Source organism: Bufo bufo, chromosome 8, assembly GCF_905171765.1.
Source record: "Bufo bufo chromosome 8, aBufBuf1.1, whole genome shotgun sequence".
In the NCBI taxonomy this organism is placed as follows: domain Eukaryota; kingdom Metazoa; phylum Chordata; class Amphibia; order Anura; family Bufonidae; genus Bufo; species Bufo bufo.
In genome coordinates, this window is record NC_053396.1 from 132,701,275 (window position 1) to 132,714,221 (window position 12,947).

Below are 12,947 nucleotides of genomic sequence, written 5' to 3' on the forward strand. Positions count from 1 at the left end.
GTCAATCTGGAGCCGTCTACAACAAGGGGCCACTTATTTTTTCCCCCCAGTGCGCCCCTTTTTTAGGATGTATGTAAAAATCGGATATAGTTTTAGGTCAAATGTATGCAGATACAGTCCTGATCAAAAGTTTAAGACCACTTGAAAAATGGCAAAAAAAAAATAATCATATTTTACATTGTTGGATCTTAGCAAGTAGAGCTTCAACATGCAACAAGAAGAAATGGGAGTGAGACAAAACATTTTTTGAGCATTCAATTTAATGAAAACGACGAACAAACAAACGGGCTGTTTTTCAGCTGATCAAAAGTTTAGGACTAAACCCCCCCCCACACCCCACAAAAACAGAAATCCAACTTCCAAACAAGGGTTTCCATGAGGTGAGTGGGAACATTTCTCCAAGTGGTGAAGACGGCCGCACGAAGGCCATCTACTGTCTGGAACTGTTGTCCATTTTTGTAAACTTCCCTTGCCATCCATCCCCAAAGGTTCTCAATTGGATTTAGATCGGGGAAACACGCAGGATGGGCCAAAAGAGTGATGTTATTCTCCTGGAAGAAGTCCCTTGTCCTGCGGGCATTGTGTACTGTAGCATTGTCCTGTTGAAAAACCCAGTCGTTACCACACAGACGAGGGCCCTCAGTCATGAGGAATGCTCTCTGCAACATCTGGACATAGCCAGCGGCCGTTTGACGCCCCTGCACTTCCTGAAGCTCCATTGTTCCACTGAAGGAAAAAGCACCCCAGACCATTATGGCGCCCCCTCCGCTGTGGCGCGTAGAAAACATCTCAGGTGGGATCTGCTTGTCATGCCAGTAACATTGGAAAACATCAAGGTTAAATTTTTTCTCATCAGAGAATAAAACTTTCTTCCACCTTTGAATGTCCCATGTTTGGTGCTCTCTTGCAAATTCCAAACGAGCAGTTCTGTGGCGTTCAAGGAGACAAGGTTTTTGAAAACGTTTTTTGTTCTTGAAGCCCTTCAGTCTCAGATGCCGTCTGATGGTTATGGGGCTGCAGTCAGAACCAGTAAGGGCCTTAATTTGGGTCGAGGATCGTCCAGTGTCTTGCCGGACAGCCAATTGGATCCTCCGGCTCAGTGCTGATGAAATTTTTGTTGGGTCTTCCACTTTTTGTTCCATAACCCTCAGGATCATTTAAATTCCAAATGACTTACTGCGTCCCACCTCAGCAGCGATGGCGCGCTGTGAGAGACCCTGCTTATGCAGTTCAACAACCCGACCACGTTCAAAAAGGGAGAGTTTCTTTGCCTTTGCCATCACAACGTGTGACTACCTGACAGAAAATGACAATGAATCCACATCTTTGCACAGATTTGGCCTTTTAAAGACATGTGGTCCTAAAATTTGGATCAGCTGAAAAACAGCCTGTTTCAGTTTAATCGTTATTTTCAATTAATTGAATGCTCAAAAAATGTTTTGTCTCACTTCCATTTCTTCTTGTTGCATGTTGAAGCTCTACTTGCAACCTTGTTAAGATCCAGCCATGCTAAATATGATTTTTTGCCATTTTTCAAGTGGTCTTAAACTTTTGATCAGGACTGTATATAGAAAATTCTGAAGGGTTCACAAACTTTCAAGCACCACTTTACATAATTCCCATTGCCATAAAGAGATCTGCGCTTGTATGTACAGTATATGCACATATGTCCAAGCAGTTTAAAGAGAAGCCATCAGAAAAGAGATACAAGGCGGAGGCAGTAATATTTGGCCGTGCACCGCCGAAACCCACTGACTATAATAGGATCCGGCAGCTTTCTGGCACAACTGCCAGCTTTGGTCGGTCAAAGAGTCCTGCATGCACGGCTTTTTGTCCAGACGAAGCAGACTCTTATACAGAAAGCTGCCAAATCGCTGTTGGATCCCATTATAGTCAAGGGGGTCTGGCGGTGCACGGCCGTGTCCGGGGAAGTCTGGCAGGCTGTTCCTCTGCCGTCGTTTAGCAAATTTGAGTCAGCCCTTATTTTCACTGACTACTAGCACGGTGTCATTACATCCATTACATAACAAGTGACCAATCCTAGTAATATCCAGCTGTTCACAGAGGTCACATGAGCTCCGTGCAGCCCCTGCCTCACATGCAGATGCCGTAACGGTTGTATTTTATCACACCAACGACTTGACGGTATCATCTTATGGTTCCTGCAGAAGAAATGCCTTTACATGATGTCCCCGTGACCTGGTAGAAGGCCTGCAGGCAGCACCGCCTGAGCTGCATACTGCGTGGGTGATGTCTCCCTCACATGATACGGCTGAGATCAGGATTAGAGGGCAGGAAGGCGTCCCGATTTCTGCCCCTCCCTCACTGGCACACAGGCTTAACCTACAGTAACCCAGAAACATGGGGGCGATACACAGAACGGACAAGCACATACTGATCCAGGACCTGGGTTTATATACATAACCATAGTAATAACAGGAATATATAACAATGTATGATACAATGGTGCACGGCAATAAACTGTTACATCCCCTGTTGCACTTAACTACAGATTGGATGTGGTGTAAGCAGATATTGTTAGGGGCTTATAGCAGGGGGTGTACAACCTACAGCCTGTGGCGGCACATGTGGCTCATTGTGCCATTCTGTGCCGCCCCCCCAACTACCCGTCCGGTTTCCATTGTGTCATGAGAGAGATGTCTGCGCATGTGCAGTCACTGGCACTGCTGGAGAAATGTGCCATGGGGCCGCGGCCGCCCTGGTTCTGTTTGGACTGGAGAAATGTGCATTGGGGGGGCCCTTATTGTTTTTTGCCCCTGGGCCCCATTTCACCTAGCAAAGCTGGAGAGGGCGTGTACATCTCATATCACCCATATTTTCTCCCACTATTAGGAACCTCCTCCTTCCAAACGTCGGAACGTGCTGCGTCACAACAGGAAGTGACGAGGGTAGTGAAAGTTCCCAGGTAGGGAAAAGAATTTGGCTCTTAAAAGACATTTCAATCACGGTTTTGTTGATATTTGGCTCAGTTGACTAAAAAAAGTTTGCCCACCACTGGCCTAGGCAAAGCTGTGAGAAAGCCGCTGCCCCGGGTGTCGGACTCCCACTGATCAGATACTGATGACCTATCCTGAACGCTTCAGTTACTGATAATACAACCGTCTGCATCAATTCTGAACAGATCCGGTTCTATTATCTGTAACATTGCCAAGACGGATCCGTCATGAACTCCATTGAAGGTCAATGGAGGACGGATCTGTTTTCTATTGTGGCAGAGAAAACGGATCCGTCCCCATTGACTTGCATTGTGGGTCATGCCGGTTCCGTCTTGCTCTGCATTCCAGGACAGAAAGCAAACCGCATGCTCTCTGCTATGAGAACGGAACGCATTTCGGAGCATTCTGTTCAGTACGTTTTGTCCCAATTGACTATGAATGGGGACAAAACGGAAGTGTTTTTTCCGGTATTGAGACCCTACGACGAGTCTCAATACCGGAAAATAGAAATGATAGTGTGAAAGCAGCCTTAGTCACATTATCGGTTTCATAAGAATTTAGCTATGAGCTGTCAGAAGTTCAGAGCTAAGGACTATGCATGAGATGAAAGAGCAGCTCCCTGATGGGTTCAGATTTGAAACTCAACGCAAGATGCTCTGCAGATAAACTAAAATCTGTAAAAAAAAAAAAAAAAAAAAAAAAAAGTCTTTTTAGCCCAATATGAGTAAAATGAAATCATAAAAAAAATTGCCCAGATTGTGTTCATCTCTTATTTTGCTGCCTAAGCATGATAGGATAGTCAGTCTCTGGTGTTCTCACATGATGCAAGTACACCACAATAGCCCCAGGATCAGATACAAACTGACTGTACCACAATTAGTTTTTTTTCACTTTTTTTTTTAACTAAAACTTATTTTTTAAACAATATCAGCATAGTATAATCCAATAAAAAATATCATTACTAATATATGTATGGTACAGTCAGGTCAGAGGATCCGTGCTGGGCCCAGGAGATGCGGCCATCATACAGACTGTTTCCGTAAGGGTACTTTCACACTTGCAGCAGAGAATTCCAACAGGCAGTTCCGTCGCCAGAACTGCCTGCCGGATCCGTCAAAACGTATGCAAACGGATGGCATTTGTCAGACGGATCATGATCCTGACCTGTATGACAAATGCATTGAAATGCCGGATCCGTCTCTCCTGTGTCATCTGGAAAAACAGATCTGGCATTTATTTTTATTTTTTTTGTGGTCTGAGCATGCGCAGACCGCAAAAACTGATCAGTTTTTCCAGATGACAACAGAGACGGATCTGGCATTTCAACAGGAATTCAGGCAAGTGTTCCGGAATTGTGGATGGAGATAAAACCGTAGCATGCTGCTGTATTATCTCCGTCCTGAACAGTCAAAAACACTGAACTGAAGACATCCTGAACGGATTGCTCTCCATTCAGAATGCATGGGGATGAAACTGATCAGTTCTTTTCCGGTATTGAGCCCCTAGGACGGAACTCAATGCCGGAAAAGAATAACGCTAGTGTGAAAGTGCCCTAAAAGGACCACAAATCCGTGCACATTTAGGCCTCTTTCACACTTGCGTTGTTGGGATCCGGCATGCACTTCCGTTGCCGGAGGTGCCTGCCGGATCCGGAAAAACGCAAGTGTACTGAAAGCATTTGAAGACGGAACCGTCTTCCAAATGCTTTCAGTGTTACTATGGCACCCAGGACGCTATTAAGGTCCTGGTTGCCATAGTAGTAGTGGGGAGCGGTATACTTACAGTCCGTGCGGCTCCCGGGGCGCTCCAGAATGACGTCAGAGCGCCCCATGCGCATGGATGACGTGATTACATGGATCACGTGATCCATGCGCTTGGGGCGCCCTGACGTCACTCTGGAGCGCCCGGGGAGCCGCACGGACGGTAAGTACACTGCTCCCCCGCTCCCCACTACACTTACCATGGCTGTCAGGACTTTAGCGTCCCGGCAGCCATGGTAACCACTCTGAAAAAGCTAAATGTCGGCTCCGGCAATGCGCCGAAACAACGTTTAGCTTAAAGCCGGATCCGGATCAATGCCTTCCAATGGGCATTAATTCCGGATCCGGCCTTGCGGCAAGTGTTCCGGATTTTTGGCCGGAGCAAAAAGCGCAGCATGCTGCGGTATTTTCTCCGGCCAACAAACGTTCCGTACCGGAACTGAAGACATCCTGATGCATCCTGAACGGATTACTCTCCATTCAGAATGCATTAGGATAATCCTGATCAGGATTCTTCCGGCATAGAGCCCCGACGACGGAACTCTATGCCGGAAGACAAGAACGCAAGTGTGAAAGAGCCCTTACACACATGAACGGCCTCAGTACGGCACCTTCTGGGGATTGACATGTCATTAGACATTTATGTATCACAAGGGCACAAAAATCGATATCAATAAATACACATACAATCCAATGAGGAGCTTGTACCCACACATCAGCCCATGTGCACAGAACGCACCACTCATACCAGTCACACATGGGTAGAGGGACCCACCAGCTTATATTCACGTCATCAACCACTCTACCCCCGAACCTGGGGGCGTCACTTACCTGTGGTAGGCGGACAGCTGCACAGCACTGTAAGGGAACAGGCGCACACAGGCAGTCAGGTTACCCTTCCAAAAAGCCTTCAGCCCCTCCGCCCTGTACAGCGCCGGGAAAGTGCCCAGGAAGCCCTGCTTGGAGTGGAAGGTCCCCACCTGTGTGAGGATCTTCACCACGTCCAGGGGGGCAGTGGCGGTGCGGCTCAGCACCCCGGCCAGTCCTCCACAGAGCGTGCTCTGCCAGGAGGTGAGCCTGGAGTCCCGCTTTAAGGTGGCCATAGCCCGTACAGCACTGGCACCGAGCCGCTAGGCGCAGCTCCCGCACACCAGCCCAGCCGCCGGCACACGCACGCCCAGCCGCCACATGCCGCTCCTGCCGTCTTTTAGAACCTGGGTTGTCAGTAGAGCTTTGGATGCAAGTGTTTGATTGGCTGACAGCAGCTCGGTGTTCTCTTCCTTGTCATTGGGCAATGGGGCGATAAGCACCGCCCCTTCTACGAACGCCGACCAATCGCACACGGCTGTAGCTTTGTGAATGACAAGTGTTGCGGGTGTCGCGCTGTAAGCAGAGTCGCCGGGTGTCTTCCTGCTGCTATCTATGGAGGCGACGGGACGGTGTCCCCCCAGTGGTGCAGCTGCTCCACTCCCACAGAAAGGGAGACTTGTGTACAGTCGCTTCAAGCTTCAAGCGGAGGGCAGCATGACCGCCCTGTACTGTGTGCAGTAGGCAGAGTGTAGTTGGGCTTTCTGGCACCCTGGGCAAGGATTCACCACAGTACTGTACCCCCCAATCTGCCACCCACTGTTATTAGATCAGAAAGAGGCACAAAATCACTTTTTTTTTTTTTTATGCTAACTCTACTCAATGCATAACTACTTAAAAACAACACCACCCGGCAGAGTGATCCGGCAAAATGTATGCCGACTGATCAGGATCGTGATCAGTCAGAAAAATGCATTGAAATGCCGGATCCGTCTTTCCAGTGTCATCCGGAAGGATGGATCCGGCATTCCGGTATTTATTTCCGGCACTAACTATACATTCCTCTGCATTCAGGCAAGTCTTCAGATTTTTGGGCCGGAGATAAAACCGTAGCATGCTGCGGTATTATCTCCGTCCTGATCAGTCAAAAAGACTGAACTGGATACATCCTGATGTATCCTGAACGGATTGCTCTCCATTCAGAATGCATGGGGATAAAACTGATCAGTTCTTTTCCGGTATTGAGCCCCTAGGACGGAACTCAACACCGGAAAAGAAAAAAACTGGTGTGAAAGTACCCTTAGGGTTACAAGTAAGGCTACTTTCACACTCACGTTAGGTGCGGATCTGTCTGGTATCTGCACAGACGGATCCGCACCTATAAATGCAAACAATGGTATCCGTTCAGTGCGGATCCGTCTGCATAACAGTTTTTTCAGATCTGAGTTTTCACTATCGTGAAAACTCAGATCCGACAGTATATTCTAACACAGAGGTGTTCCCATGGTGATGGGGACGCTTCAAGTTAGAATATACTAAGAACTGTGTACATAACTGCCCCCTGCTGCCTGGCAGCACCCGATCTCTTACAGGGGGCTGTGATCCGCACAATTAACCCCTCAGTGCCGCACCTGAGCGGTTAATTGTGCGGATCTCAGCCCCCTGATCGGGTGCTGCCAGATCCCCCTCCCTCCCCAGTATGGTGGATGGGGGGAGGGGGGTTGTTAGCCTGTGGCCACTGCCACCAATGCTTTTAATACTGGGGAGGGGGGGGGGGGCGCACTGGCCACCAATGCTTTTAATACTGGGGAGGGAGGGGGGGCCGCACTGGCCACCAATGCTTTTAATACTGGGGAGGGAGGGGGGGGCCGCACTGGCCACCAATGCTTTTAATACTGGGGAGGGAGGGGGGTCTGGCCCCTGCTGCCTGGCAGCACCCGATCAGGGGGCTGAGATCCGCACAATCAACCCCTCAGGTGCAGCACCTGAGGGGTTAATTGTGCGGATCACAGCCCCCTGTAAGAGATCGGGTGCTGCCAGGCAGCAGGGGGCAGTTATGTACACAGTTCTTAGTATATTCTAACTTGAAGCATCTCCATCACTATGGGAACGCCTATGTGTTAGAATATACTGTCGGATCTGAGTTTTCACGATCTAACTCAAATCCGATGGTATATTCTAACATAGAGGCGTTCCCATGGTGATGGGGACGCTTCAAGTTAAAATATACCATCGGATTGGAGAAAACTCTGATCCAATGGTATATTAATAGGGACTACTGACTTTATATTGAAAGTGAATAGGGGACGGATCTGTTTGCAATTGCACCATATTCTGTCAACGTCAAACGGATCCGTCCCCATTGACTTGCATTGTAAGTCAGGACGGATCCGTTTGGCTTCGCACGGCCAGGCGGACACCAAAACGCTGCAAGCTGCGTTTTGGTGTCCGCCTCCAGAGCGGAATGGAGGCGGAACGGAGCTAAACTGATGCATTCTGAACAGATCGTTATTCATTCAGAATGCATTGGGGATGAACGGATCCGTTTGGGGCCGCTTGTGAGAACCCTCAAACGGATCTCACAAGCGGAACCCCAAAGGCAAGTGTGAAAGTAGCCTAAATAGCTTACAACGTAACTTTTAATAATATCCTAGACCCAGGGCCGGATTAACGTAGGGGCTGATGGAGCTGCAGCTCCAGGCCCCTACCATAAAATAGGCCCATCCGCCAGCCAAAAGGCCGTCGGGAGCGGCCCGAGCTAAAGGTCCTCTATTGTAACTTGTACGGGCGCACAGAGGTCATATCCGGCGGGCCGCGGCATTACAGGAACAGCACTAGCTGCTCTGGCGTCCTGCCGCCGGATGCACATCACAGGATATCCGGCGGCAGGACGTCAGAGCAGCTGGTGCGGTTCCTGTAATGCCGGCCCGCCGGATATGACCTCAGTGCGCCCGCGGTTATCCCTCCTGCACGTTGCGCTGTGTACAAGTTAAAACACCAGCCAGCGAGACAGCAGCAGCTTCTGGAGGCTGCAGGTATCAGATAAACCTCATCCAGTTGGAAGGGAGGGCAATCATAGTGCTGTTATGATTTATGGACAATTACTGTTTCTGAGCCTGTGGACTGTGACTCTCAACAAAGCGGTTTTCCTGACACTATAGTGCTCTGAGGGTGCCCCCACCCTCGGCGTCCCCCTCCCGTGGTCCCCCTCCATGTTGCCAAGATAGACGCCAAATGAAGGGGTAGTTGCAGGAACAAAATACTTTAATGGTATCGATAAAATATATATATAATTAACCGCCTAACGCACGGATGCGTCCTGGAGGCGGTCGATTCATTCCTCCTGGACGCATCCGTGCGTCATCTCACGAGATGCGAGATTTCCTGTGAACGCGTGCACACAGGCGCGCGCGTTCACAGGATCGGAAGGTAAGCGAGTGGATCTCCAGCCTGCCAGCGGCGATCGTTCGCTGGCAGGCTGGAGATGCGATTTTTTTTAACCCCTAACAGGTATATTAGACGCTGTTTTGATAACAGCGTCTAATATACCTGCTACCTGGTCCTCTGGTGGTCCCTTTTGCTTGGATCGACCACCAGAGGACACAGGCAGCTCAGTTATAAGTAGCACCAAACACCACACTACACTACACCCCCCCCCCCGTCACTTATTAACCCCTTATTCACCCCTGATCACCCCATATAGACTCCCTGATCAGTTCACCCCCCTGTCATTGATCACCCCCCTGTAAGGCTCCATTCAGACGTCCGTATGTTTTTTACGGATCCACGGATACATGGATCGGATCCGCAAAACACATACGGACGTCTGAATGGAGCCTTACAGGGGGGTGATCAATGACAGGGGGGTGATCACCCCATATAGACTCCCTGATCACCCCCCTGTCATTGATCACCCCCCTGTAAGGCTCCATTCAGACGTACATATGTTTTTTACATATCCACGGATACATGGATCGGATCCGCAAAACACATACGGACGTCTGAATGGAGCCTTACAGGGGGGGGTGATCAATGACAGGGGGGTGATCACCCCATATAGACTCCCTGATCACCCCCCTGTCATTGATCACCCCCCTGTAAGGCTCCATGCAGACGTCTGTATGTTTTTTACGGATCCACGGATACATGGATCGGATCCGCAAAACACATACGGACGTCTGAATGGAGCCTTACAGGGGGGTGATCAATGACGGGGGTGATCACCCCATATAGACTCCCTGATCACCCCCCTGTCATTGATCACCCCCCTGTAAGGCTCCATTCAGACGTCCGTATGTGTTTTGTGGATCCGATCCATGTATCCGTGGATCCGTAAAAAACATACGGACGTCTGAATGGAGCCTTACAGGGGGGTGATCAATGACAGGGGGGTGATCAGGGAGTCTATATGGGGTGATCACCCCCATCATTGATCACCCCCCTGTAAGGCTCCATTCAGACGTCCGTATGTGTTTTGTGGATCCGATCAATGTATCCGTGGATCCGTAAAAAACATACAGACGTCTGAATGGAGCCTTACAGGGGGGTGATCAATGACAGGGGGGTGATCAGGGAGTCTATATGCGGTGATCACCCCCCTGTCATTGATCACCCCCCTGTAAGGCTCCATTCAGACGTCCGTATGTGTTTTGCGGATCCGATCCATGTATCCGTGGATATGTAAAAAACATATGGACGTCTGAATGGAGCCTTACAGGGGGGTGATCAATGACAGGGGGGTGATCAGGGAGTCTATATGGGGTGATCACCCCCCTGTCATTGATCACCCCCCTGTAAGGCTCCATTCAGACGTCCGTATGTGTTTTGTGGATCCGATCCATGTATCCGTGGATCCGTAAAAAACATACGGACGTCTGATTGGAGCCTTACAGGGGGGTGATCAATGACAGGGGGGTGATCAATGACAGGGGGGTGAACTGATCAGGGAGTCTATATGGGGTGATCAGGGGTTAATAAGGGGTTAATAAGTGACGGGGGGGGTGTAGTGTAGTGGTGTTTGGTGCTACTTATTACTGAGCTGCCTGTGTCCTCTGGTGGTCGATCCAAGCAAAAGGGACCACCAGAGGACCAGGTAGCAGGTATATTAGACGCTGTTATCAAAACAGCGTCTAATATACCTGTTAGGGGTTAAAAAAATCGCATCTCCAGCCTGCCAGCGAACGATCGCCGCTGGCAGGCTGGAGATCCACTCGCTTACCTTTCGATCCTGTGAACGCGCGCGCCTGTGTGCGCGCGTTCACAGGAAATCTCGCGTCTCGCGAGATGACACACGGATGCGTCCAGGAGGAATGAATCGACCGCCTCCAGGACGCATCCGTGCGTTAGGCGGTCCGGAGGCGGTTAAGGGTGTTTAAGCTAGGGGGGCTGAGGTGGTTAAGACACTGAGTGCAGTTGGCTTTTATTTGGAGATTCAGTATATGTTGTCTATATTTATATATATATATTTTACCAATACCATTAAAGTATTTTGTTCCTGCAACTACCCCTTCATTTGGCGTCTATCTTGGCAACACAAAGGGAAGTAGTGATTCTTCAGCGAACACTTACATCTGGTTTCCAGCATTTGATCTCCAAAACATATATTGGTAAATGCACTGATAGTCTGAGCCACTTTCTAACGGCTCAGCACCACGTGAGTGGGACATTTTCTTCTCGTATAATTTATTTACATTATATACAGGCTATACTATGTATTGTGTTTTATACTTATAGGAAGTACCCAGATACATGGTAAATTGCAGGGGCATACATAGAAATCATGGGGCCCCATAGCAAAACTCAGAATTGGGCCCCCCCAATAAAAAGTTTAATAATTAAAGCTGATTACTGAAGGTGCGGGGTACATTAGGAGCTAAATAAAAGGTTAGGCTGTGGTCACATCACGTTTTTGCCATCCGTTTTTACTTAAATGTTGGGGGGGGATAAAAAAGTGCTGCACCCTATGCTTTTCTATCCTGCAGAGTCCAGTAGAAAAAACGTATAGGTTAACATATACATTTTTCTTTCAAACTCTATGATGAAAGATGCCACTGTATGTACATGAAACGGATGGAAAAAACAGGACATGAACTCGGCCTTACCCTTTAAGTTTTATTTATTTTATGATAGGTGTAAATCAGAGGAGAGCCTATAGGGTTAATTACTGCAGCAGGACTGTCCACACTGGTCAATGTGACCCCTGGGACTGATCTTCTGCAGATCCACAGCATCAGATCTCGGTCTCACAGCTCAACTTCTCCCTTTGTTATTAACAGGGAGCAGAGCTGAGCAATTTTAGTCATGTCCCATCCTTCACTCAGAGGTCGTCTATCTGGAGCATCCAGCACATGCCACAGGTCCCATATGAAAGAATGTATGCACTACAGTGAGCAGAACAGAGGCTCCTGTCTGACCCTGACAGCTGTAAGTACAGTCCCACTGCTGTCAGCTCCTCTCACCTCAGCTCCATCATGCAGAGCGCTTCTGCTTCCTTCTGCCCTCTCACACAGCCTAGGAATGGTGAAGGCAGTGCTGGGGGTTAACAAGCATAGAGAAGGCAGGAAGACCCAGAGGAGGGTCAGCATGTGGGGCATCACTGCTGATAACAGTAAATGCAGGGCTGGTACTTACCGCGCTGCTAGCTGTGGGAGCAAACTTCCACCAAAGACCTCACAGAGGGGCGGGCACATCAGGCAGTGAGCTGCTTCCTGATTGGAGGAAGCGGCTGCTCACTCTCCCTGCTCCTTCTCTCCTTCCAGCCTGCTGTTGTCAGCGCAGCACTAGCGCTGTGTATAATGCCAAATGTAAATATGTAATGGCACTGGGGCGTTTGGGGTGGCAATGTACACCCCTCATTGACACTGGGCCCCGGGCTGCCGACCCAAACGCCCCATTGCCAGTATTTATCCCTCTACTGTTAACTAATGCAGCGTGTATTCAGGTCGGAAAGGGGGCGGAGCCATGCAGCCTGGCCGGGCCCCCTAACCTCACGGGCCCCATAGCCAGTGCGTGGTCTGCCTCTATTGACGGTACGCCACTGGTAAATTGCATGTTTTATACATTGTTTTATACACTACTTTATATGCTCTCATCATACTATCTATTTCATTTTATTTGTTGCACTCCGTGTGGTTTTGAGTGAAACACCTGGTGATTTGAGCATTTATCTTCGATATTTCCTTTTTTGTATATTGCTTTGTACATAAATTAGAATGACTACAAATTTCAACTATGTTTGATGTGTGATGTAAAAGAGGTAGATAAATAAGGCTAAGGTACAGAGGTCTTGGGGTTTTGGAAAAGCACTACCTACATGAAAGTTGTAGACGTATTAATTAATTGGCAGCTATATGGTGGGAGAATTTGTTATATTGCCATGTGTGAAAATGTTGCATTGTTTTTTTATTTTTTATGAATGGATGTT

General features: G+C 48.8%; 1 protein-coding gene across 2 annotated transcripts in view; it reads right to left on the bottom strand.

Annotated features, from left to right (window-relative positions):
• SLC25A43 (solute carrier family 25 member 43) overlaps positions 1 to 5,949 on the bottom strand; it is a 66,141-nt gene extending 60,192 nt beyond the window's left edge. For both annotated transcript variants that reach the window (XR_005773982.1, XM_040406007.1), the window contains exon 1: positions 5,549 to 5,949. Coding sequence is in view for 1 of the 2 variants with exons in the window: in XM_040406007.1 (XP_040261941.1) it covers positions 5,549 to 5,820 (272 nt within the window). In the remaining variant the exon portion in view is untranslated. The remainder of the gene's footprint in view (positions 1 to 5,548) is intronic.
• Between the last annotated feature and the right edge of the window lie 6,998 nt (positions 5,950 to 12,947).